The sequence below is a fragment of the Cricetulus griseus genome (genome assembly GCF_003668045.3).
Source record: "Cricetulus griseus strain 17A/GY chromosome 1 unlocalized genomic scaffold, alternate assembly CriGri-PICRH-1.0 chr1_0, whole genome shotgun sequence".
Taxonomy (NCBI): Eukaryota; Metazoa; Chordata; class Mammalia; order Rodentia; family Cricetidae; genus Cricetulus; species Cricetulus griseus.
In genome coordinates this window covers 257,692,237-257,719,630 of record NW_023276806.1, presented here as the reverse complement: position 1 = coordinate 257,719,630, position 27,394 = coordinate 257,692,237, and the positions used below count along the sequence as shown (strand labels likewise).

General features: G+C 50.3%; 1 protein-coding gene across 2 annotated transcripts in view; it reads left to right on the top strand.

Moving 5' to 3' along the window:
• Cpne5 (copine 5) overlaps positions 1 to 27,394 on the top strand; it is an 82,285-nt gene that overhangs the window by 10,438 nt on the left and 44,453 nt on the right. For both annotated transcript variants that reach the window (XM_027394446.2, XM_027394445.2), the window contains exons 2-7: positions 2,413 to 2,453; positions 3,344 to 3,390; positions 19,022 to 19,125; positions 20,613 to 20,652; positions 20,837 to 20,913; positions 25,633 to 25,692. In XM_027394446.2, the coding sequence (XP_027250247.1) occupies positions 2,413 to 2,453; positions 3,344 to 3,390; positions 19,022 to 19,125; positions 20,613 to 20,652; positions 20,837 to 20,913; positions 25,633 to 25,692 (369 nt within the window). The remainder of the gene's footprint in view (positions 1 to 2,412; positions 2,454 to 3,343; positions 3,391 to 19,021; positions 19,126 to 20,612; positions 20,653 to 20,836; positions 20,914 to 25,632; positions 25,693 to 27,394) is intronic.

Genomic DNA, 27,394 nt, shown 5'->3' with positions numbered 1-27,394 from the left:
AGTGGCATCAAGAAGGAAGGACCGGAATCTTTAGAAGTCTGGTAACAATGTCAGTGTCATGGAGGACTGCAGGCTGTGTAATCTTTGGGTGCTGGCCAACAGGGTGACTCTTGTCCCTGGCTTATTGAGAGTGTGAAGGGACAGGGAGCCACCAGAGCTAGGAGCCATGTGCTGGTTCTCGGGTTAGTGCAGTACTGTTGGTTGAACGCGGGGTCTTGTGCATGCCAGGCAAGCACAGTACTGCTGAGCCAACCTGGGCGCCGATTCTTAGTCTAACCGTGTGCTTATGGCCCAGCTACGAAGCAGATAACTGCATTTATTGATCTTCCCGCCTCTGCCCCCCCATCCCTTTCCCCACCTCTCTCCTAGGCTGAAGCCTAGGGGCACCCCTTTTCTCACCAGCCTAGAAATGACTAAACTTGAGCCCCACACCCAAACTTGGAAGAGACTCACACCTTGGAGGAATCTGTTCAAGCTTTATCCCCTCAGCCTGTAGGAGGCTGTCACCAGGGAGGGTGTCATCATGGAGGGTGGAGGCTGGCTTCATATCCCTAGCTATTGCTGTCTTTGGCTGCACTGTCCCTGGCATCAGACCTTTCTGCTACTGTCTGGAAGTGAGCAGGTAGTGAGCGTGGAGGACCGCCCCTGTGTCATAGAGTTCCAGGGGCTCAGGGGAAAGGTGTTGGTGAAAGCCTCTAGGACAGAAAGGATGGATCCCCAACCCATTGGAGACAGTCTCCATAGGGTTATGTAGCTTCTCCATGGCAGCTGTGGAGTGGTAACACTCATTAGGACATGGTTTCCCAGCCTCGTCTTCTGCCTTTCAACTGGGACACCACCACCCAGTCTGACCTCATGGCATGTGGGGATTTGAGTTTCACTCAGAGCTCCAAACCTAATACCCCGCAGCCAGCAGGAGGCTACCAGGGCCACTCAGCAACCTTGGTCCCTGTCCCTCACCCAGCCAATCCCTCCTCTTCTAGCCCAAGTCTTAGATCCATGAGTGAACTGTTTATTTGAGGTTGAATATCATGTAGCCCAGGCTAGCCTCAAACTCACTATGTAGCTAAGATGACCTTGAACTCCTCATCCCTCTACCTCTATATATCCTGAGGGATGGGATTAGAGGCTTGCTTCACTCTGTACCCTCCTAGACTGCCCTTGAACTCTGGGTCCTGCCTCAGCCTCCCAAGTACTTGGATTATATAGACGTGACTCATCACACCCAATCTCAGCTCTGATCTTGTTCAATGAATCTGTGACCCCTTGGAGGAGTCATTCACTAATTCCTCCGTGTGCTCTGGACCAGGGAATCAGCAGGCTGTGAGAAGCATCCTGGGAGACCAGAGGCTAAACAGACCCTTTCTGGTGGGTCATATGTTACAGTGGCTGTGTTTAAACTACTAGCACCCTGGGCACTAAGGTCATAGCCTGGGTCGAATTCTGTTCCCCCAGACAATGAATGGCTCTGTTGCTGTCTGCTAAAGGTAGTTCTAACTAGATCTTTATCAATCTAATAAAACTCGAGATTCAAAGGCTAGGGTGAAAACCTGTAAGCTCAGAGAGGTAGAACAGCAACTAGCTAAATTTCTCTCTTTTCTGGTGTCCCTGAAGCCAATCCCTTCCACAAAGCCCCAACTCAAAAAACCCACACTAAGCTCCTCTCTGCTACTTCCTGTTAACCAGTTGTTAACCCTGCCTCTTTGAGTCCACGTTAATTTTATTTGATGCAAACACAATACATCTTTATACATTAACAAATGTAACACATTTACATTGTTACCAAAGGCAGCAGAAACAAAAGTAACACATTTACATTGTTAAAAAGGCAGCAGAAACAAATGTAACACATTTACATTGTTAAAAAGGCAAGCAGAAACAAATGTAACACAACTTTGCCCAGTTAAAGTAATATTCCATAACAAGGAAATGTCTGAGAAGAGCTGATATCTGAAGCTGACTGAGGTAATGAGAAATACCAGGGTCCAGGGCACCATGGTACCATCTGGAGAAGCTGTGGCTGTGGTGTGATTGGGGAAGCACTTTGAATTTTAGGAAAGCAGGGACTGGAGTGGCTTCAGGATCTCCCAGCATCTGAGTTTTTTTTTTTGAAAGACAGGGTTGCATAGAGCCCAGGCTATTCTAATTTACTCTATTGCTCCAGTCTGGCCTTGAACTCCTAAGTCTCCCGTCTCTATTCTCCACACAAGTGCTGAAATCACAGACGTGTGGCACCCTGCATGGTTTCTCGCGTTTAATGAAGTTGTTCAAGTGTGCCGAGGGACATGTCTTCCCTTTCCATTGTGTCTGAGGCTGGGCCAGAGGCTGTCTCCAGGCTCGGTACCAGGCTTAGCCCTGACATCTGTCCTTTCCATTCCAGCCAGCTAATTTCTCCTTTCTCCCCTCTTTCAGGAACCTCTTGGACAAAGACATGTTTTCCAAGTCTGACCCATGTAAGTCCTGATCTGACAGCATCAGCCATCCCAGTGACACAGTGGCCTGGTGACTAGTGACAGCGGCCACCGGCAGCTCTTAGTGCTGCAGCTGTGGGCATGGGGGGGGGCAGTGAGTCAGGGCTGACGAGCCCTGCTCTGGTGGTGTCCAAAGAAGAACTGGGGAGTTGGCCGCACTCTGCCCCCATACTTGGGAGGTCTCAGCATCTCAGAGCAGCTTGGGAGGGGTGAGGGTGTCTGAGACAAAAAGGCCTCCGTTCCCTTGGGAACGGGCACATTTACGTTGGCTGTGGTCTGGGGAAAGAGCATGGGTTTGGGAGTGCTGGGCTGTAGTCCTGAACAGTGCTGGCCATAAGCATGATCTTCGATGTATCCTTTGGCCTCCTAAGAGCCTCAGTTTCCCCCCATCAATAAAGAGGACCTGGTGACAGTAAATGGGCTCTGAAGGGACAATGAGTTTCAGGTGCCATCCTCACCACACCCGCCATTCAGCCCTCTGTCATGTCCACCCGTCTACCTCCTCACACCCAGACCCCTTGTGTGTTATAGATTGACAGCTCTCAAGTTCCCTCCTAAAAGGCATGCTGAGATCTCAGGCCCCTTTGCCAAGCCAACTGCCAGGTGTTATTTGTGGGGAGAGAGACCCATTGTGGGCCTGGAGATGTAACTCAGTGACAGGCCACTTGTCCAAGGATCTGGGGGCCAATCTCAGTGCCTAGATTACAATTACAAAGCAATTGTAATCTAGGCTTGGGGGCCAGTCTTACCCCCACTCACCAAGACCCCAGTTGCCTGAGCAGACACCCACCCTTTCCCCAGACCCCACAGAATAATCTAAGCTTCCTCTTGGACTGAGATATTGACCTGTGTTCTTTTCTTCTCATCCCCAGTGTGTGTCATGTACACTCAAGGGATGGAGAACAAACAATGGCGGGAGGTAAGTGCCACCCCTTGCCCACCCAAAAAGCACCAACACTGTTGTTGACTGCCTTAGAGTGGTATCTCTGTGGGTACTCCAACCTGTAGTCCCAAAGGCTGGCAGGCAGGGCAAGCGGAGGGTGCAGAGACCAAAGCCAGCAGGCTGTGCTCCTGTCCTCCGGTAGCTCTGGTCAGAGCAGAGATGAGGCTATGTTAGTTGCTTTGTGTAACTAAACAGCTTGAAGGAAGAAAGATGAACTTTGGCTCACATTTTGGAGGGTTTAGCCATTGTTGCTTGGCCCCACACAACTTGGTTGGGGGAGCATGTGGTAGGAGAGACTGTTCACCTCATGGGAGACAGGAAGCAGAGGACAGGGAAGCACCCAGGGACATGGTCCCACTGACCTGCTTCCTCTACTCCAGCCCCACCACCCAGTCATTCCACAGAATCTGAATGCAGGGGGTTAAACCATTCATTAAAATGAAAACAAAAAGCAAACCCATTCATTAGATCAGAGCCTTTATGATCTAACAATCTCCAGAAACCCTCTCTCCTACACATAGAGATGTGTTGTAAGCCATTTGTGGTGGCGCACACCTTTAATCTTGGCACTTGGGAGGCAGAGACAGGAGAATCTCCGTGAGTTCGAGGCTAGCCTGGTCTACATAGTGAGTTTCAGGACAGGACTGCTAAGAGAGACCCTGAATTGATAAGAGGAGGAAGAGGAAGAAATGTGCTTTATCATCTACATGTTTCTCAATCCAGTTAAGCGGACAGCATTGACTACTGAAAATCTACCCCTGACCCCCACAAGGGGGTCTCATAATACAAAATGCATTTAGTTCATTCTCCATAGTCTTAACAGTCCCAATAGGAGACTCAAGGCAACTCTTAGCTGTAAACTCATGTGGGAAAAAAAAGCAAAACACATTTCCAAGATATAGTGGCCCAGAGTACACGTTCCCATTTCAAAATGGAGGGATCAGAGAACAGCAAAAGTGGTGCCGACCAAAGCAGGGCCACCAGAGCCACCCCGAAGAGCCACCCCTAAATCCTGTAGCTCTGGGCCGGTGAGTACACTGGTGTCATGATGTGCAGCCTAACCAGAGCCCCCTCTCGTGCCCTTGCTGCCCACATGGTCTCTCTCTTAGGCTCGGGGCTTTTTGCTTTTCTTTCCTTCTGTATATCTTACTTTCACCCATTCTCGTGTCTGTCCGGCAGCTGCCTGACTTCTTGTCCCAGGTGTGCCCCTCTCACTCTCCCTTGTTCTCTCCTCCTCGTTCCTCTCTAGGTCCAAGCTTTCCCCTCCTACTTATTCTGTCTGCCTGACAGGCCCCTCCTATCCTTTCTTGCCAGCTATTGGCCGTTGAGCTTTTTATTAGACCAATCAGGTGCCTTAGGCAGGCAAGGTGAAACAGATGCAACACATCTTTTCATAATTAAACTCGCATCCTTACATTGTTAAACAAATACAGCATAAACAAATGTAAGACACCTTTACACAGTTAAAGTAATATTCCACAGCATGAACAAATGTAACACACCTTTGCCTAGTTCAAATAATATTCCACAACACCCAGCCTTCCCTGAAATCTCAGAACAGGCATAAGATATACACAAGTCTTTGTGGGAATAGGCTGTGAATGGCTTCTTACCCCGAATTTTATGAGCCTGGCCTTGGCTGCTTCCATTGCTGTTGGTCTTCCGGATTTCACCAGAAGCACCAGTTAAGCTCTGTCTACAGCTTCCTAAGGCTGTCACCTCTTGTGACGTTTTCAGCTCCTTCCCTCAAACCAGCTCCAAAGACTTAAGAACCATCATAGGGTCTGTTCGTCATGGCAGTGACCCTATTTTTCTGCTGCATAAATGTCACACATACCTGAAGAAGTCAACTTACAGGGAGGAAGTCTTAATTTTTGCCCATGATTTTAGAGGGTTCAACCCATGTTTTCTTGGCCCTTCCTGTTCTACCGAGAACAGGAGCATTTGAAGGAAGTGGCAGTTTCACCTCATAGTGGACTGGAAGCTGAACAAAGAAGGAAAGGGCCCCTGAGCAAGATATAACCCAGGGCTGGAGCGACGGCTCAGTGGGTTAGGAGCACTTGCTGTTCGGTTCTCAGCATCCACAGCAGGCAGCTCACAATTGTCTGTAACTCCAGCCCCATGTGGGTGCCCCACACAGATACACACATATACATAATTGAAAATAAATCTGTAAAAATACTTTTTGAGCTGGGCGGTTGGTGGTGCACACCTTTAATCCCTGCACTCAGGAGGCAAAGACAGGAGGATCTCTGAGTTTGAGGCCAGCCTGGTCTACAAAGCAAGTTCCAGGACAGCCAGGGCTACACAGGGAAACCCTGTCTCAAAGTAAATAAATAAATACATATATATATATATATATATGATTATATAATACAATTTTTTAAAATCAATACAGCCCCCTCCAGTGAGCTCTTCCTCCAGCCAGAACCCCTTTCCACAGTTCTACTTCCTGCTTATAGTCTATTCAGAGTTTGAATCCATCAGTGGATTAAGCCTTCTAATTACAGCTCTAGAAAAGAACGTCTCAGGCAAGCCGGGCTGTACTTCCCTGCTCTCTAGACTCTTCTTAACCCAATCAGGATGACAAAGTTGGTCATCACAGTGGTCCTGTTCTCAAGGACCCCCAGTGTGAGGAGAAATAACCATCCTCAGGGACACTCCGACACAAAAGGAGGAGTCCAGGCTCACATTGCCCTTCTTGGTGCCTGGGGGAGGGCTCCCTTGTTCACCCTGTGTCTCCCCAGCAGACTCCCTGTCCCGTGTTTCTGGCTAACATGAACGTAGCTTCAGTGAGGGAATTCCCTGCTGAGAAATCTCTCCCAGCTCTCCTCTGCTTGGATCAAGCCCCCACTCCTCGGCCTGGCTTCTATACCCCACTGCAAGCCACACTTTTCCAGTCTGGATCAGTTTCCAGTGCTCAGACCCTGCTCTGTATGCCCCTATCCCTTGTCATTGAGGCATAGTGGAAAGGGCCTTGAGCCACAGTGACCTCAGGAGGTGTATGAGGTCCAGATGCCTCCGACTCCTCCCATGCAGCCACTGGGAGGGTCCTGCTGAAAGTTCATCGAATTCTATCCTTTCTGTGCCCACAGCTGTCCAGTGGCTGCAACTAGGCAAAACTCCGGGCCTTCCAGGGCCCGCCAGGCCCACCTATTCTGACATCCTTTACCTGGGTAGCTGACCTCACCTCCTATTACTTGTCCCCTCCATCTCCCTTGCACCCTGTCCAGGGCACCTGGAGATCCTCCTCCCCAGGGCCTTTGCACGTGCTACTGGTCCATTCCATGCTCTTTCTTACATCCCGGTGCTCCCTCCGTGATTTCTTCGGATCCTGACACCATGCCACCCATCATAAGGTCTTCTCTCCTCAGTGAGGGTCCCAATCTCCCCCGAACATCTCACATAGCTCTCTTTCTCTTTCTCTTTCTCTTTCTCTTTCTCTCTCTCTCTCTCTCTCTCTCTCTCTCTCTCTCTCTCCATTACCCAGACTGGTGTCAGTATTTACCTTGTCACATGTAAGCTCTAGGGGCAGAAGATTCCCAAGCTCTTCAGCTACTGCTCGGTTTGAGCACCTAGAACAGCACACAGCAGGCACTTCATAAATGGTTGCTAAACACAAACAGTTTAGGAACGGGATTCGGACCCAGGCAGGCTGCTGACCAATGGCAGCTGCTGTCTTTTTCCCACCTCTGTCTCCTTGCCCCTTGTTGAGCTCCCAGCAGAGAGGAATGAGCTGGGGGGAATCTGATGGTGGAGGCTAGTGGCCCGAGAGCACCTGTCTTCCTTGTTAGACACAAAAGGGGTCCTTCCTGCCTCTTGAAGGCACGGGCAGAAGCAAGGGGTGAAAGGAAGAGTTGTTTTCTTTCGCGGAGGGAACATGCAGTTCCTTTGGCCTATTGCTGAAGTGGCTTCCTGTGACTGTCCAGGCTGCCTGAGGAGGCTGAAGGTTGGGCCTGCTCCTTCTGCTGTAAAGTAAACTAACGATCAGACAGGAAAGGGTTGACTGCGGTCTTTGCAGCCTTGGATTCTCCTCACCCCCCCCCCCCATCAACTCCTGGGAAGGAGTTCCAGGGGTCTCTGCATGGAGACTGCTTGGTGTCTCTTAAAGTCCTAACATGCCTCTCAGGAAAGGTCCATAGTGAAGCTGGGAAGAGCAGGCCTCAAGCCAAATCACCAGACTTAGTGGAAGCAATGGGTGGGGGTGTGGATTGAATCTGAGAGATGGATTTCCTTCCACTGAGGCTGGGCCGATGTGACTTCACTCTCTAAGGCTTGAAACCCATTGAAGCCTAACCAGATTGCTAGGGAACCATTTAGCCTGCTTAAGTAGACTAATTACTTCGGAGGCCTTTGGCCGAGGCTCTAGACTGGAGCGCCAGGAATACACCCGTGGCTTGGTGATTCATTAGAGCAAGTCTGGAAGGACCTCTTCAGAAGGGCACTGCTTGGCGGACTGTTAATTACATTCTATAATTGAAAATAGTCTCCGTTAGTTAGGTCCAGGCCTCCAATTGTCCAAGTTTCTTTGTTACACTATACCCCCAACCTTGGCCAAAAAAACGCACACGCAGGGCGGGGCATGGACACACCTGAGCTTTGCTTGGGGGTTCCAGGCCCTTGTGGAGGTGGAACCCGGATTGAATTCCACACATAGAGATGAGGATATGGCCTTTGATGTGAAACAAAATGTTAGCGGTTAAGATCCCTGGTGCCTTACACATGGCTCTCACCACAGAACACCTGAGTGCCGGTCTTACTGGCAGCTCTCCCGGTTAATCAAAGTTTGCAAAGCACGGCGGATGTGAGTGAGATGCCAGCAATGCACAAAGGGGAGGGGAAGCGGGAAAGGTGGGGGTACAATACAGCATTGGGAGTGGGACCTGGGTTTTGCAGTGGTGTGTGGCATGTGCGAGTGTGTGTGTGTGTGTGTGCACGCTTCTGGAGTTCAAGACCAGACTATTCTACACAGTTTCCAGGACAGCCATGACTACATAATAGAGAGACCCCTGTCTCAAAAAACAAACGAAAAAGGTTATATTTATTTGAAGTGGGTGACGTGTCATGGCATGCTTGTGGAGGGCAGAGGACAATCCCACCATGTGGGTCCTGAGACTCGACCCCTGCTTAGACTTGCTGGCAGGCTCCTTTACCAGATGAGCATCTCGCTGGCCCTGTTTGGGTTTTTAAAGAATTCTTTTAAGAATATGATATGTGTGTGTGGGTGTGTTCACACCATGTTTATTCATGTGTGTGGATATGTTCACACCATGTTATTCATGTGTGTATGTTCACACCATGTTTATTCATGTGTGTGTGTATTTTCACACCATATTTATTCATGTGTGTGGATATGTTCACACCATGTTTATTCATGTGTGTTTGGATATGTTCACACCATGGCACATGGGGGAGTCAGAGGGCGACTTTAAACTGGTTCTCCCTGTTGTGGTGTAGGTGTCAGGGATCCGACTTAGGTGGTCAGGCTTGGTGGCCAGCGCCCTTACCCACTGAGCCCAGCGTTTGGATGTTTTTGGACACCATGAGACACGTGACTCTAATGTACAAGTCTCAGGTTCCACCACTCGGCTGGCCGGAGGCTGCAGCATCATTGTGCTTTACCCTGTTCCGTCAGAGGGCACACTTGAGGCGCGCTGGATTTCAGGGACATAACATAGGCGCATAGCAGCAGAAATGGTTGTGGAGGAAGAAGACAGATGAGCTGAAAGAACAGGCCCGCCCTCGTGTCCTTCGGGGAGTGTGATAAAGGGATGGAGGGCTGAAGAGATGCCAATGGCTGCTCTTGACGAGGACTTGGGTTCAGTTCTCAGCACCCATATGGCACCCGCAACCACCTCGATCCTCTTCTGGGGGAACCCAATGGTCTCTTTTGGCTTCTCTGGGCTCCTGCATACATGTAGTGCACATAAACTCACAGAGGTACACACATACCATAAACATATTAAAGAGATGAATGAGTATTAGCCAGCTTTCCATTCATCTAACAAAATGCTTGTGGTCACTAACTCATAAAGAACTTGGTTCTACCTCACGGTTGTTTTTGCTTGTTTGGTTAGTTGTTTTTGTTTTTTCAAACAGTCTCTGCGTAGCCTTGACTGGCATAAATTTTACCGTGTTGACCAGCCTAGCCTCGAATTCACAGAGATCTGCCTAGCTCTGCCTCCTGGGTGCTGGATAAGCCTTGGGCCGCCACACCCTGGTTGCCTCGCAGTTTTTGAGGTTCTAACCCATGCTTGGTTGGCCCCACTGACTGGCGTGTGGTGAGAGTGAGCCGTGGAGCAAAACCTCTCACATCTGAACATAGAGCAGAGACTGGGGTCCCACAGCCCCTTCAGATGCGGCCTCTAGTGACATAAGACCCTCCCAATAGGCCCAGTCTCCCAAAGGTTCAGCATCATTGCCCTGGAGACAAAGCCTCCGACACATGGCTCTTAGGGGGTCATCAACATTTGAGCAGCAGCAGTGGGCTTAAGGGGGCACAGGAATGGCAGTGGTGGGAAGCTGAGACTGATCCAGGCCAGGCTGTGTAACGGGTGGTTGCTGGGGCCCCAGGGGGACTGCTAGCCAGAAACAGGAACCTCATGGAGGGACACTGTCAACTCAGGCCACCTCACTCTTTCTGGGCACCATTTGACCTACCTCCTCAGCCAGAGCTGTGTGGACAAAGGTGGCAGTAGAACCAGAGTGGCCCAGAAATGACCCAGGAAATATAGCCCAGGCAGATGGCATGCAGGGCAGGAGGCTTCAAGATACAGGCAGCTCTTGGCTGTCAGTCTCCTCCAGGGCAGCTGCTGTCTTCAGATCCGGATGCAGGATCAGAGGGTCTAAAGGGCTAACAACAAACTCATGGGGTGGGGCTAGGAGAGCCCAGCCCCAGGGGCCAATCTGGGACCCAGGTTTCTAGCTTTTTCTAGAGAACGGAAGATGTGATAAAACATCTGGGGGGATCCGAGCCCTGCTTGCTAGGTGCACTGTGTGACTACACAGTGGAAAATCCCTGTACCCATCACTGTCCTAGGAAGGGGGTGCTCCTTTCCAGTAGGCAGGGGCTAGGTGGGCCACTGCATCTGCGGGTTCCTTTCCTGGAGGCGGACAAGCCTCTCTCTTTACCAGAACATTGGATGTGAGCCGAGCCTACTGAGGCCAGGAGAGTCAAGGATGAAGTCTCATCTTAAACCTGCCCACTTACATCTTGTCCTGGGAAGGAGGAGGCTGTGCCCACAGCCCCTGCCTGTCAGCTTTCTGTTGATCGTAACCATTTGGGTCATTTTCGTGCCTTCTGAGAAAGCCCCGTCTCTCAGCACCTAAATCTGTCACCACATCTTATGAAAATTGACTCGAAGATGTAATTTTAGCCTAGGAAATCGAGCACTATCAGAATCAAGCCCTGCCCGGGCCTCCTGTGCATCCTCAGGTGGCCAGTGGGGCAGAGTCTCAGAAGGGGCATCTTCTTCTCAAAGAAGGAGCATCACAGGGCCCCTGAACCTGAAAGTGTGAGGGGTCCCACTTCTCCCTCACCAGCTGGCTATCCAAGCTGAGGTCCCCATGGAAAGGAAAAAGATAGGCAGCAAAGCCTCTGGTGACCTGGTCACCCCCACTAGGACACGCAGCCCAGGCCACCACCACAGCCACCCAACAGCTTCTTCCGTCAGAACACTACTACTCAGAGAGCAATCTCAGACCGTTAACATCTTAACACCAAAGAAACCCTGACTTGAAAACACCCCCCCACCCCCCCAAAAGACAATTTCAGGGTGGAAGGGTTTGAGCTCACAGGTTACATCGGCTTTGGCCACGAAACTCAGGCAGACCGCAGAGGAGGGCAGGCGTGGAGACGAGCACCCGCACACAGTTTTATGAGTATGCTTAAACCCTTGGGGCTCTGTGATGGCTCAGTGGGGAGAGGTGTCTGCACTAACCTGACGACCTGAGTTCCATCTCTGGGACCTGCAAGGTAGAAGGAAATAACTGACTTTTGCGGTTATTATTAAGTAATAAATACTATTAAATAATTAAACAATAAATAATATTTTAAATTATTAATGATTAAATTATCAATAAAAATAAAATAATTTAATTAGATGATATTATTAAATAGATATAATTAAATAATAAATTATTAAATACCTGGCCTCTGGCCTCTACGTGCACCATGGCGCACACACACCCCTTCACACACCAAATACATGAATGTAATAATCAGAAACACCAACTGGCTCTGGCCTGACAAGGCCCTGTCATGGGTGTCCTTCACACCCCGTCTTTGCCACTTGACTCACTTGTCCTTGTTTCTGTCATTAGTAAAAAGGGATTCTGGTGCCAGTGCCCTTAGGCTTTGGATTAAGTGACAGGATCCATGGTACAATGCCTATTTGGACTCAGACAGATAGAGGAAAGCTCTGCCCCTTTCCTCCCTTTCCTTAAGCAGGGACAAGTGGCATGTCTGCGCCACCGAGCATTCCTCATAGCAGTGGCTTCTCTGCTGCCCCCTGAGCCCTCACTGCACCATAGAGGAGATGACAGGCTCGCTGGGTACTTATTCACCCAGTAATTTCGCTAGACTGTGGACTGAGCCCAGAGCCCTGCCCAGGCCACTGAGTTTCAAAGTGGGCTTTTTTGTTCCACCGTGAACTCATGTGGGCCGGCTCCTGCCCCACCTTCAACCCAACACGGCCATTATTTCTGGGTGGTATCCAAGCTCTCATCCACAGAAGGGAGTTTGTGATTCTGGGAGCCTGGAGGTTCTAGGCCTGGTCCCTTGGTGAGCCTCTGTTATCTGTGGTGTTAGTCTCCAGCTGCCCTTTACAGCTGTGGCAGAGCTGTTTCGAATGTGGTTCCAAAGTCAGATCCCAAACCAGCTTCCACCTGTGCCTGGGAGAACTCGGGCAGGTCCTTGGCTCACACAGGCTGTTGTGAGGATTCGATGTGTTCAGTCGTGGGTTGTGCACACACAGCCAACAATGGTTCTTCCGCTGAGGGAGAACCCTTGCTTCCTCCAGAAGGAGGGACTCTGATCACACGCCTGCCCACATGGGAATTTGGGGTGAGCTGGAGGAGAGTGGTTCTGGGACCTTCCCCTTGGACTTGCTTGCCCTTGCCCATTTCCACAGCTTGATGAGGCCAAGGAGGGTGGAACAATGTGGGAGGGACTGGTTTGCTGGTGGCTTGGCAGCCAAGTTCATTGGCAAATGGCTATTGCCCCAGGGAGCTGGGACCATTTAACAGATTATGTGGAACAATGGCTAATTAGGAGCTGAGGTTGTTGGTTTTTTTTTTTTTTTTTTTTGCAGGAAGTCTTTCATTATAAACAGCTTAGGATTTCACATCCCAAGCTAGGCACCTTCTCCATCCTGCTCCAGAGGCAATGAACACACACACAGACACACACACATAGAGACACACACAGACACAGAGAGACATACACAGACACACACACACACACAGACACACACACACACACACAGAGACACACACACACACAGACACACACACACACACACACACACACACACACACACACACGTCTGTACTGCTGTCCTCCACACCTTGATGCTCAAACAGAATAGGAGACTGTGTGGGAGGCACTGAGCCCCAGAACACCACGACTTCTTCCATCGGGGATTCCATTCCAGACTCAAAATGGTAGCCGGCCTGGAATAGAGTCAGATCTCCATGTCCCTCCATCCCTCCAGTGGGTCAGCAGCTGGGCACACAGCAGGGCCCAGCTCTCAGCCTTGGGAAGCACCCCTTCCTTTTCCTGCCCTCTGAGGCATATATGGCTCTTGGCCTCTAATTTTAATTCTGGAGAACGTGATTCATGATTGGCCAGGGCTGGGTTCTTCGGCCAGGCTTTCAAATCCCCAATTTAGGAGTCATCAGTACTCTGTGAAAATTGCAGGGGAGCAGGAAGGAGTCAGAGACAGGAGCATTTCTGTGAGTTCCAGTCCAGCCTGGTCTACAGAGCCAGTTCTAAGGCAGCCTCTTCCAGAGAGTTGTCAAAGGCGGTGCAAGCAAGGGCCAACCATCTTTCTTTCTTTCCTTCTTTCCTTCTTTCCTTCTTTCCTTCTTTCCTTTCTTTCTTTCTTTCTTCCTTCCTTCCTTCCTTTCTTTCTTTCTTTCTTTCTTTCTTTCTTTCTTTCTTTCTTTCTTTCTTTCTTTCTTTCTTCCTGCCTCCTGGAGTGCTGGGATTAAAGACATGGTGTTGTAATATTTCCAGAGGGTGGCCACAGTAGGGGACGAACATGCCAGGCAGACAGAGCTTCAGTGAGAAGTTTTATTAGAAAGGGAGGGCAGGAGGAGAGAAAGAAGAAGAGACAGAAGTCCTGTCTACCCCTTCAGAGGAACAGCGGGGAAAGAGAGTGGAAGTGGGTGGAATTTTCCTCTTAAAGGTCCTTTGTGCCTGCAAGCAGACTATGTAATTATGCAGCAGCCATTGGGTTAGTCAACCAGGGTACTGCCTGAGTGCATGCTGCCAGGTGATGGGGGCAGACCAGCATAATGCCTGAATCCTTACATGTGTGCCATCACCACCCAGTGCCTCCATTTCTTTTTTTTTAAAAAAAAGTATTACATTTACTTTTGTGGGCAGGGAGTACCTATGCCCCAGGGAGCTTGTAGGGGCCAGAGGAAAAGTTTAAGGAGTCAGTTCTCTTTTACCCTGTGGGTCCTGGGAATTGAACTCAGGTCATCAGGTTTGGTAGCAAGCGCCTTTCCCAGCTAGTCATCTCGAGGGCCTTTGCCCATTTCTTAGGTGACACACATGTCACACAGTGGATTTGAGTGGAACAGACTGAGGTCGGGGGCTGCTCTGATGATGGAGTGGGCTGGAGATTATGTTTGTGAGAGAGAAAGTCCATGTTGGCACTCTAGTGGGAGGGAATCTACCTCTGGTGTCTACTGAGGTTTCCAAAAGGGCTTTCTTTCAAAGGCATGGTGGTGTGACTGAAGAAGTGTTGTCGTGGGACAAGCAGCAGTGAGGAGCTGCTCCCAGCCCAGGGCATGCAGCCTCCCCAGTATGCCAGGCCATTGACCCTATGGGCCAGTCCCCTTCTGGCCTCACCAGGGAAGCAAGCATTAACGGATACCTTGCTTGGTTGGCCAGGGTTCGAATACTCTGCTCTGACATGTTCAGGGGACGCTTGAGCGTGGGGACTCACCTGTGCCCAGAAACGTCAGTTCTTCTGTATGACAGAGCCCCTGGGAACCACTTAATTCAGTCCCTGAAGAAGTTTCAAGTCTTGCCTCTCTCTGAGGGTCTCAGTGGACTGGATGATCTGCAGTTAATACCGCTTAATTGATGTTCGAGGAGCTTAGTCATCGGAACCCTTGGGAGCTGCTTCCTTGAAGAGCTTCGCTAGGTTTGTTGCTAGGGACAAAGCCTTTTCAGAGGGCAAATGTGCTCATTTCCAGGCTCCTTCTGGTTTGTGCTTTTTAAAATTTTTTTCTCCCATAGGAGGTGTCCAAGTCCTGAGGTCAGGGAGCCCCCCCCCATCTGTTGTTCATCTAGCTCAGGGTACCCCAGAAGGTTTTATAAGTCTCCTGCATCTCTTCCATGTGCTGGATACCTGGCTTCACTCAGCCTTAGTTCATTGGGACCCCTGTGCTTGTCTGGGCTTGCTTGGGGTTCAGGTTGCTCATGCTACACAAGAGTCCTTCTCTCTGGCACTCCGAGCTCAGAACTTGGACCAGGCAGTGGTTCAGAATGGACTAGAGGGGTGGACAAGTGATTCTGAGAAAGTGTTGCTCCAGGCTCCAGGCTCTGAACAGTGAGGGGCCTGCCCTCCTCCCATGCTCCTCCAGGATGGGGTGCACACAACAGTTAGAATACAGGCAGGCTCTGGCTCACGATCCATCTCCTTAAGGCCATTCTGCCTGGAGAACTCTGCAATTCTACGAGAAATACAGCACCCACCCAGGTCGACTCACAAACCCTCACCATCATCAATTCAGTTGTACTGCCTTCCTTAGCAGGAGTGTATGTTGAGCCTGATGGAGACCCCAGTGTCCTCTTAACTTTTTAAAATCTGAGTTTCAGCACTCTCTCTCTCTCTCTCTCTCTCTCTCTCTCTCTCTCTCTCTCACACACACACACACACACACACACACACACACACACACCTATTATTAGTCCAGCTAATGAAAGCCGTAAAGCTTCCTTAGCAGGCCCCTGGCTGTTGATTTCACAGTTGTGATGTGCTTATGTTAATTACATCTGAGTCCTAGAAATCCTTCAAGCCCCTCCATGTACCAGGGACCTTCGGAGCCCCCTTCCATCCTGTTTCCAGGGGAACCCCATCTTCTCTGGCAGTGAGCGGTCTCCAGGGAATCCCCCTTGTCGAAGCTTCAAGTGCCATTTTCAAAGCCGCTGCTGTCATCCTCCCTGGGTGGGGTGGGGTAGGGGTGGGGCAGGGTAGGGGTAGGGGCGGGTAGGGTGTTCCATGGGGGCTGTGCTGGGGAAAGGGGTATCTGTCAGACCTGCTGGGAGGATGCTTCAGGCTAGAGGTGTTGAAGAGAGCAGTAGAGCACTTCTCAGAGGGGAGTCTTGTCTTTCCAGAGAATTCTCTGAAACCTAAGTGTTTACCTGCAAGCCTCCTGCAAGGAAGCCATTAGGAGAGATTTTCCTTTTGTCTGAAGACAGGAGGTTTGTTAGAGGGGCGGGTACATGTGAGGGATCCTTTGCATTGGGTGCCATCTCTGTGAGGTGGCTCCGGAATGTAGAGGAGAGAGAAGAACCTGGAGTGTCCCCCTTGCCCCCCATTGTTTGCACACAGCAGGGCTGTCCCCAGTTTTGGAAAAGAAACCTCCTTATCTGGTTTTCATCAGTTCAGAGGACTCCCGGCAGTCGGATGAAGTAAAAAAATATAATGGGCTTTGCAGTTCCTTGCTGTGTGGCCGTGGGCAGGTTACTTAACCTTGCTGATTTGTTTCTGCGCTTGTAAAATGGGTAATAATGCTCAGAATTTTTGCAAGAATTAAATGAGATAGCTTAATGATCCACTTGATCTACAGAGCATTCAGTAGAAGCTCAGTAAATGTTAGTTTTCTTCCTCCCTCCCGCTGTCCTCATTCATTAGTGGCTCTCAACCCCATGGGCTCGTTAGCAGTGTCTAGAGACCCTCCCAGACTCTCAGTTGTTTGGGCCCCACGCACTTCGATTCGATTTTAATTGTCCTGTGGAGGGGCTGAGCGTGGGTATTTTTATTTTTAAGCACCTGTTAAAGCATAATTTTTAAAAAATCTGACTCTCACACAAAATGAAATGAGCACAGGACAAAAATCCGTTTAGTTTGTCACACCCCATGAGACAGCGAAAACAATACACCGAGGTGCACGGTGACTCTGAAATAAGTGCATGGGTAGTTTGGCTGTGTCCACGAAGGCTTGGGAGGGGCCCGTCTTGTGCTGCATTCCCTATGCTCACTTGTCTAGGTCAGCAGGGTGTCCTGCACTGGAGCTCTGTGCAGAAGGTCTCAAAAGCTGTGTAGAGCCTGGGTGTGGCTCATGGCTCCATGGTAAAATGTGTGCCTAGTGTGGGCAAGCAACCTTTGTGCAGTACAGAACGGGCTTGAATAAGGCTGGGGAAGTACGGGAGGCAGTGCAGTCTCCATCCTCGGATGGTACCTCACAGGCAGCTCCTGAGGGGGCTGAGGCTGTACTACAATCATTCTCCTCATTGGTCACTTCAGAGTGTCTTCCGTGAGCCGGTCTTAGTGTGGATCTCCGCATAATACCTGTGGCACCTCATGGCCAGAACTCACAAAGCCCAGTTTGTGCCTTCAGGCCAGCAAGTCTCAGCTGTGAGGTCCTGGACAAGTTATTTGGTTTCTCTGGGCTTCCATCTTCTCATCTGTAAAAGAGACCAGGACACAGAGTGTTCAAAGGGGGTCCAGGGCATTGTGTGTGTTCACAGTCCTGTAGGGTAGAGAGAAAGTCCATGAGTAATTTCCAGGCAGTGCATGGGGACAGTGGCAACGGAGCAGGATGGGGAGCCATGCCCTCAAGCCTCGGGAATCAGCCCACGTGGAAGAGCCAATAGGAGCTTGAGACTTGCAGAGGAGGTGGGGCCAGGAGAGGGGGTGTGAAGATTGGCAGGGCAAGGTGGGAAGACACTGAATCTCCCTTAGCTGCTTGCTTTATGAAGGAGCCTCCACGATGGAAGTTCCATGGTTGACAGTACAAGCTCTTGAAGGACATCTTGTAACCTGTGTACCTTCTGTTTATCAGAAACTAGCCCAGGCTACATAATGAGCCCTTGTCTCAAAAGGAAAAAAACCAACAGGAATGTGTGTCAGGTCCAGATTGCACGCCAAGGAGGACCCTCTAGGAGACTGCCCCCCACCACCAAGTCTCTGTCCTGGTGACTACAGGTGGGGTGCCAATTATGTAAATACCTAATCCAGGGGTACACTTGGGACGTAGAAGCAGGAGTTCAAGGTGGGTCACTAGCTACTTAGAGACTTTGAAGCTAGCCTGGAGTACATGAGAGCTTGTCACACGCACACTGAAAAAGCTATCCCCTAGTTGTGGGACCTGTCAGACACATCCGTGGTTATGGGGTTGATACAAGTTCAGTGGTGACTCAGAGAAGTAAACCGTTGCAGGGGTGGAGGTGGAGGTGTGTGTGTGGGGGTATCTAGAAGTTTTCTTAGAGGAGGTCACATCTGCTATGGGTGTTTCCGGATTGGAGGACCCGAGTGCTGATCAGTTTTATGTCAACTTGACACAAGATGTCATTATCAGAAAGGAAGGAGCCTCAGTTGGGAAAATGCCTCCATAAGATCAGGCTGTAGGCAAGCCTGTAGGGTATTTTCTTAATTAGTAATTTATGGTGGAGGGCCCAGCCCGTTGTGGGTGGTACCATCCACGAGCTGGTGGTCCTGGGTTCTATAAGAAAGCAGGCTGGGAGCTGGGGGGTGGTGTGGTCCATGCTTTTAATCCCAGCACTCAGGAGGTGGAGGCAGGTGAATCTCTGAGTTTGAGGCCAGCCTGGTCTACAGAGCAAGTTCTAGGACTGCCAGGGCTACACAGAGAAACCCTGTCTCAAAAAAAAAAAAAAAAAAAAAAAAAAAAAAAAAAAAAAAGAAAGAAAGAAAGAAAGAAGGGAAAGGAAAAGAAAGAAAGCAGGTTGAACAAGCCAGTAAGCTGCACACTCCATGGCCTCTGCATCAGCTCCTGCCTCCAGGTTCCTGCCCTGTTTGAGTTCCTGCCCTGATTTCCTTCAATGATGAACTATGATATGGAAGTGTAGAAAAAAATCCTTTCCTCCCCCAGTTGTTCTGGTCTTGGTGTTTCACCCCAGCAACAGAAACCCTAACTAGGACATCCTGCCTGGTGCTGAAGGGAGTCTAGACACAGGGCATGAGGTGGGTTAAGGGCAATAGCAGAATACACAGGGCCACTCAGGTATGACACCATCTACCCTCCAAGAGATGCCTGGAGCTCATGTCTGGAGAGGGATGGAGGGATGGAGGGGTGGGAGTATGGAGAGAAGCATCCCCGCCTGTAGGGGGCAGCACCCAGAGCCTGCAGCCTTGTGTCCTGGGGCTGGAGCTGAGCTGGCCTATCACACCAGCACCTTCTCTTGCAGTTTGGACGCACTGAGGTCATTGATAACACGCTCAACCCAGACTTCGTGCGCAAGTTCATTGTGGATTACTTCTTCGAGGAGAAACAGAACCTCCGTTTTGACCTGTGAGTGGAAGGTGGGGCTCAGGCTGGAGTGGTGGGGGAGGGGGTGGTCGTGGTGGTAGATGGGGTACATGGGACCAGGGCCTGGGGTGGCAGGGTACATAAGGAGCAGCAGGGAGATTCTGGGAAATCAGGAAGACGAAAGTGACAGGTGACATCTACCTTCGGCCTTGCTACAGTGTGGAAAAGAGGATGCCAGATCTTATCCTGCATTGTGTGTGTGTGTGAGAGAGAGAGAGAGGGGGGGGGGTGAAGTGCCTGACTCTAGGAAGCATCCATGGAAGCAAATCAGTCCTCCACCTCTTTGACTTTGGCTCCCTGGCATCCAACGTACCTGCTGGCCTCTCTCCAGCGTCTAGTCTCCTCTCTACAGAGGTCATAGGACAAGTAGGGCTCTGATGGTGTGTGTCCACCAGAAAGAGGGACAGGGCCATCAGGAGGACTTCCCCCTGGATGACCAGGCAGGGAGTTTGTGTCATTTCCAGGGGCTGTAAGGGAGAGGGGTGGGTTTGCAAAGGGCAGTGTCTTGGAGAAGAATCAATAGAGTGGGTAAGAAAGGGTCTGGGGACCGGGGGATTCTGGCGAAAGGGTGTGACTGGGGGAGGTAGAAACTTGGGAGCTGACCTAGGAAGGACAGACAGGCTGAGCAGTGTGAACAAACATGGCGCATGACATGACAGGGAAGTTTGGTGACAGTCTCGAGAGGCAAAGTGCTCCAGACAGTGGGTGGTGATCCCCAGCCCTCAGCAGGTCTGTGCATGTCAGCGTAGAGCAGGGGAGGCTGCTGGAGGGAATGTTGCAAGCAAGACCCTGGGAGAGGAGGCTGCAGCTCAGTGGGCTCCATGAGAGGGGACCAGCTCAGCTGCAGGAGCGGCCTGCTTACAGCAAGCCCACTCAGGTGGAGGTAGCCATGCCTCCCGTTCTTAGCAGTGACCAGGCCCAGGTAAGGAGAAAGCCTAAGTGCAGAGCTGCCAGACAGCCAGACGGACCACACTGAGGCTGGGAGTGATGGGTAGGGTGACTCAGTCACCTGTGACCCAGACAGGAGACAAGGTTCACTTGCGTCATTTTCCATTCTTAGTGAGATAGAACACCTGTAGGGGGAAATGCACAAATTAAAAAATAATAATTAATTTGTTTGCTCATGTTGAGTATATGTGTGTGCCATGGCAGGGTATGGAGGCCAAAGGACAATTTGTGAGAGTTGTCCTTCCTTCGTGTGGGTCTTGGGAATTGAACTCAGATCACTAGGCTTGTCAGAAAGTATCCCTACAGTCAAGCCATCTCACCAGCTGGGAAATGCATCAATTCTGAGAGACCCACAGGACTAATCTTCAACCTGTCTTCACTGAGATCAGGATGAATGAGCCTCCAAGATTCCCAGTGCCCACAGTGATGCAGCTCACAGGAGGGACGTGACTCAGAGCCCCAGACAGGGTTAGGTGGGATGTCCCCTGCCTGCCTTTACCATGTCTCTGTGTTCCCTGTAGATATGATGTGGACTCCAAGAGCCCGGATTTATCTAAACATGTGAGTTCTGCCTGTGACTGCCCAGCAAGCCCAGACTTTCTTAAATGCCATATTCTGACTGGGCCCTGGGCTTCAGTCAGAGAACGTGTATCCAGGCTGCATGTTGTCACCTCAGTGGGGGTGGGGGGGGAGTGGCTGTAAACATGGTGGCTCACACTGGTCTCTTCTGCCCATGGGCATGCAGGACTTTCTGGGCCAGGCCTTCTGTACTCTTGGAGAGATCGTTGGGTCTTCTGGGAGCCGCCTGGAGAAGCCACTCACGTAAGTGTAGGAGGGGTACAGCCTGTCAGGGTGCCCCCCTCTGTGTTGAACCCACCCTGCTGAGAGCCTGCTGGTATCAGCATTAGGAAGCCAGGGCTTTCAGAGAAGGACCTTCAGTGCTTCTCACCAGGTTAATTTGGAGGGATCCAGGCTGTTATTAGAGCTTGTATTCCTGAGGGGAGGAGCGTGACTGAGAACCTTCAGGTCAGTTTGCAACTCTGCCTCTCTAATTGTGTAAGGGAGAGACCAGAGAACACCAGGGGAAGTGACACACCTAAGGCCACACAGACAGCAAGTGGAAAAGCTGGAATCTGAACCTGGGCTTTATGTGCACAGAGCATCCCTCAACTTACTCATGTGTGTAGGTGTAGACCTGAGCTGGGAGCTAAGAACAGGCTGAAGCTGGGGGGTTGGGGAGGGGCTCTGGGATGGGGAGTTGGCAGGATTCCCTTCATGGAGCTGTGGATGGCTTGTCATTATTCCTGAGGAAGCCCTAGGGACAGGCCCCAAGGCTAGGGCAGGCACAAACTAGGACAAATGTCCAAGCCACAGAGCAGGAAGGAGAGAGGGGGTTCAGACTAAGCACGAACCCCTCACTTGCCTGACCTGCTTCTGCCTAGTTCCTGCCCCCACACTGTGGTTCATAACTGTAGTGTATATCTGTGTAAGTGTGTGTGTGTGTGTGTGTGTGTGTGTGTGTGTGTGTGTGTGTGTGTGAGTGCGCATATCTCTCTGTGTGTGTGGAATAGACTCTCCTAGATCTTTGCCTGTAACTCCTCAGTAACTACACGATAGCATTGGAACCCCAAGAAAGGTTTCTTTTCCCCTCAAAAGCCCCATCTTTTGCAAGCAAAGGGTTCCCAGAAAATAATAATAGCTACCATTTATTGAGATCGGGGGAAACTCAGGTTTGGAGGCTCTGGAGCTTAAAGAATTTGTGGTATTCTTCAAAAAATATGATACAAGAAGTTGAGGAGATGGCTCTGTGGGAAAAGCACTCAAGCACGAAGAATAGATTCCAAACACCCAAACACAGGCTCAATGTCCTGTGGCCCCGGCCTCAGAGGTACACGCTTGGCTCTTGGCTGGTTATATGGCTGAATTGCAAATCTCTGGGCTCAAGTGTGAGCCGTTACCTTGGTTTATAAGGTGCAATGTGATGAAGGAGATCAGGCTCTGGGTGCGCGCGCGCACACACACACACACACACACACACACACACACACACACACACACACGGTACAAATTCACATTTGCCAGACAATCCCCAACATTATCTTTAATTGATTCTTTAAAAACAACAGAACTGGGTGATCTGGGTGATGGTGGCGCACACCTTTAGTCCCAGCATTCAGGAGGCAGAGGCAGACGGATCTCTGAGTTCAAGGCCAGCCTGGTCTACAGAGTGAGTGCCAGGATAGGCTCCAAAGCTACACAGAGAAACCCTGTCTTGAATGCTCCCCCAAATAAAATAATAAGATAAAAAATGAAAAGAACAACAGTATGGGGGGGGGTGGTGTGTGGCTCAGCAGTTAAGAGTGCTTGCAACTCTTGCAGAGGACTGGAGTTTGCTTCCCAGACCCACATCAGGCCGTTCACAACCACCTGTCACTCCAGCTCCAGGGGACCCAAAGTCCTCTTCTAGACTCCAGGCACCTGCATGCATATACATAGGCGCACACATGTAAATAAAAATAAGACAAATCTTAAACAATTTAGATCTCATATATCCCTGGAGGTTCCAAAGCAGTAGGAACACATAAAGTGAATTAAATAAAGTGTTTTTATTTAATTCATTTAGGTTTCTCACAAAAACAACAAAGATTTAATTTAGAATTTTAAGTGTTTTTTTTTTTTTTTTTTTAGGTTTTGCATGTGGGTTTTTTTGTTTTGATTGTTTTTTGAGACAGGTCTTTCTATGTAGCACTAGCTTGCCTGAACTCACTATGCAGACAAGGCTGAATAACAGATTTAAAGAGGCTCCAAATTTTTGTCCAGTTCACAAGACTGGAAAGATGGCTCATGAGTTAAGAACACATACTGTAGGGCTGGGAAGGTGACTCGGTGGTTAAAAGCACTGGCTGCTCTTCCAGAGGACCTGGGTTCAATCTCCAGCACCCTCATGGCAGCTCACAACTTCTGTGACTCCAGTTCCAGGGGATCCATGCAGGGAGTTGGATCCAATTGGTGTTCTACCAATATATGTAAAAATAAATCTTGAAAAATTGAAAAAAAAGAAGAACACATATTGCAGCCAGGTGTGGTGGTCCACAACTTTATCCCTGCACCACATTGGGTGGCTTACCACCATCTGCAACTCCAGCTCCAAGGGACTGGATACCTCTGGCGTCATGTGCACACAGCCACAAACAGACAGACAGACACACACACACACACACACACACACACACACACATACACACACACACACACACACACACACACACACACACACACACACAGTTAAAAATAGTAAAAACAAATTTAAAAAGGAAAGAAAGAGCCGGGCGTTGGTGGCTCTTGCCTTTAATCCCAGCACTCGGGAGGCAGAGGCAGGTGGATCTCTGTGAGTTCGAGGCCAGCCTGGTCTACAGAGCGAGTTCCAGGATAGGCTCCAAAACAATACAGAGAAACACTGTCTCAAAAAACAAAAACCAAAAAAAAAAAAAAAAAAAAGGAAAGAAAGAAAAGTAGGATTTTCCCAGGAGATATCACAATTAGCTCTTGTTCAATAGCCATGTTAGTTTCTCTCATTCAAATTTATGTATTTAAATTTATTGTTGCTCTGACAATCTCACACATGCATACAATGTGTTTTGATCATCATGGTTCCCAGTTGCCCTCTCTCATTGCCCTCCTCTGGTCCAGAAGCCCAGGGGTGTGTCTACACTTCCCAGCTCCCACCTGAGCCCACACCCAACCAGTTACAGGTCCATTTCCTGCTTGCCCTCTGTCACTGTCACCTTGGGTGGGGTATGGGGGGATCCTGCCCACAGAAGATGAGCCCAAGGATGAGCAAGATCTGAAATGTGGCGTCATGGTATGCTGTGGAGGAGGCAGGGCCTTCCCCCCAGAAGGTCCTGTGTATCTAAGTTTAGCCTCTCATGACTAAACCCCAGCAGCAGCTTCTGTTTACTGGGCCTCTATTCTGGAGCAGATGTGAGGGGCAGTGTTTGCTGGTGAGAACTATGCAGGAATTCCTCAGTGTTCCACCACACATATATACTCCATCAACTTAATTTTTTAAAAGGCTGCATATTCCTGAATACCTGGCTTCCTGGTCACTATTCCCTGGAAGACATGGTACGGCCAGCCTATGCTCGGCATTTACTCTGTGTTAGGTATCATAAATCACATAAGGATGGCTTGAAATGTAAGCAACGCCAGCAGGATGGTGCATGCATGTAACCCAGCCCTTGAGAAACAGAGGCAGGAGTTGTTCAAGGTCATCCTCAAGGTTGGAGGGCAGCCTCAGCTACCTGAGACCCTGTTTACGGTTTATTTACAATAGGAGATTAAAATGTGCAAGAATGTGTGTGGCTCATCGTCTAATACTGTGGTGGCCCTTTAAGAGAAACTTGAGCATCCAGCGGCTCTGTTGTCCCAGAGTGGGCTGAGAACCAGTTTCTTGTGCCCGTGAGCCAATTGACAGCATTGGTTTGGGTTCCTTGTGTTTGAGGGTAGAGGAGAATGTTTTGCAAGTCTCGCTACAGGGCAGCCTCAAACTCAGGATCCTTCTGCCTCTGCCTTGTGAGTACAGGATTGCACGTGTGCACGCCACATGGTTTCCTTTGAGTTTTTGAGTTCAGGGTCCCAGGGTCTTCATCTATAGCCCAGGAAGGACTCAACAAGTCTTTCTGCCTCATCTCAGCCTCTCAAATGCTAGAATTATGAGCACACCCTGTCCAAGGGGCTGACTGGGTTCATTTCTGCTAAAGCTGCTCTCCTTGGCTTGGGATGATTGTAGTTTTTCCTCTCTTGGCTTCACGGAGTCACCCTTCTGAGTGTGTCTGGACAGTAGACTCCACCCATGTGACCTCAGTTCCTTATCAACTCTCTTTTCTTAAAGTTTTTTAAAAAATGATTTTTATATAAGTGTATATGTCTATTTGTGTGTAGGTATGTGTGCTTGAGGGTAGGTTCCCTCACAGTCCAGAAGAGGCCGTCAAATTCCCAGAACTGACTGTGAGCCTCCTGGTGTGGGTAATGGGAACCAAACATGGTTCCTCTGGAAGAGCAGTCCTCGCTCCTAACTGCTGAGCCATTTCTCTAGCCCCTTCAAAGGTCCTGTCTCCGAATACAGTCCTATGGGGTGCTGGGGTTTGGGCCGCCGGCATGCAGATGGGGAGGAAGAGCTAAGCCACTGAGGCCCGGTCATGTGACACAACCCATCTCCACCTGCAGCAGATGTCCAGGTCACCTGGAGCAGAGGCTGGGCTCCACCTCAGGGTTTCTGAGTAGGTCTGAGGTGTGTTTGTGATGCCTGCCCAGGGGCTTCTGGTCTGGGACTCCACTCTGAACACCTCAGGGGTACCATGACTCACCCAGGGCTTCACCCTAAGGTCTGGGAAGTGTTCCTTCTGTGGTCTGGGCTTTTGGTCCTGTTTTAATGACTTCCAGGACAGAAACCTGGCTACAGGCATCCACAGATCAAGTGTTCTGGCCCACAAAGAAGGGTTGTCAATTCATGCTTGGCTTTCTCCTCCTCTGTCTCCACAGGATAGGAGCTTTCAGCCTCAACTCCCGGACAGGCAAACCTATGCCAGCTGTGTCTAATGGGTAGGTCACCACACAGCTGTGGCCCTCTTGTCCATCTGCCCTCAGCCAGCTCTCCAGAGGCCACCTGCCTCTGACCCCAGTTCCTGATCCCTGGGTGGGAAGATAAAGGGTCCCGGATCTCTCCTAAGGTCTCAGGCACCAATATGACAGTCTGCCCTCAGAGCTGGAGCCTGCTGAGCCTGGTGGCACTTGGGACTTTAAGGAATAGGGAGGGGTTCAGAAGGATGAAATATGCCCAGGTGGGTAGGTCTGGGACCTCCCAGTTCCCTGTCTCCCTCCCAGCTCTCTCCCATTCCCTCTTTCCTCCTTTTTCCTCATCTACTACTCCACCCTGGCTCACCCTCCTCCATGGCTTCTTTGTTAAATATCAGCCTTCTCCTTCCCATGGGGTTGATTCCGCTTAAACACCCCACACACACACTGCTTCCCACACACACACACTGCTGCCCCCCAACACACTGCTACGCACACACACTGCTCTATACACACACTCACACACACACTGCTACACACACACACACACACACACACACTGCTCTCTACACACACACACACTGCTCTATACACACACACACACACACTGCTACACACACACACTGCTACACACACACACACACACACTGCTCTATACACACACTCACACACACACACTGCTACACTCACACTCACACACACACACACACTGCTCTATACACACACTCACACACACACTGCTACACACACACACACACACACACACACTGCTCTATACACACACACACACACTGCTACACACACACACACACACACACACTGCTCTATACACACACACACACACACACACACTGCTCTATACACACACTCACACACACACACTGCTCTATACACACACTCACACACACACACTGCTACACACACACACACACACACACACACACACACACACTGCTCCCCCCACACTGCTTCCATAGCTCGACAGCTACAGAGTCCAGTCCCACTTGGACTCCGTGCTTTTGACTGGCCTCGGGGCCAGTGTAGCCCTCTGTGATCTTCTGGCTCCTCCCCTGAGGAGAGCCTGCATCTTGGTTTCTCTCTCACACTGTGTGGACCTAAGGGCCTTTGGGGCTGAGGGAGGGAGTCCTACCCAGCCTCCTGTGTATGAAGGAGTCTGGAGAGGCCTATTCGGACCCCTCACAGCTCAGGACCAGCGTGGCTTCTGGCTTATGAGGAGATTGGATAACCTGTGAGCTGAGAGGGGATGTAAGCAGATGTGAGAGAGGGATAAAGTCCAGAGGAAGAGAGGTAGGGAGAGGAAGGCCAAGCTGGTGGGAGCAGGTGCAGGCAAGAGAGGAGGGAAAGCAAGATCAGAAATAGAAGGAGGAGTCCAAGGCAGAGCAACAGATGGAGAGCCAGGGGTGGAGGAGGCTGAGGACTCTGTCTGGTCTCTACCAGGCCCGTGTGTGGGGAAGGCTGTCCAAGAGTAGGGAAAGTTGCTCCACTGCCACCTGCCTGGGGCAGGTATGGCCCCCACTCTGCTCATCCAATTTGGAGAAACTGGGCTGTGTCTTCAGCCCCAGGAGGCTTCTCTGCTGGGAATATCTCCCTCCCTCTCCTCTCCCTCCAAAGTGATGCTGGGGAAGGCTCCCTCAAAGGGTTCTTTGCACACAGCACGCTGCTGCCCTGGGCTGGGCAGGAGATGGGGTCTGGATTTCACAGTGTCCCA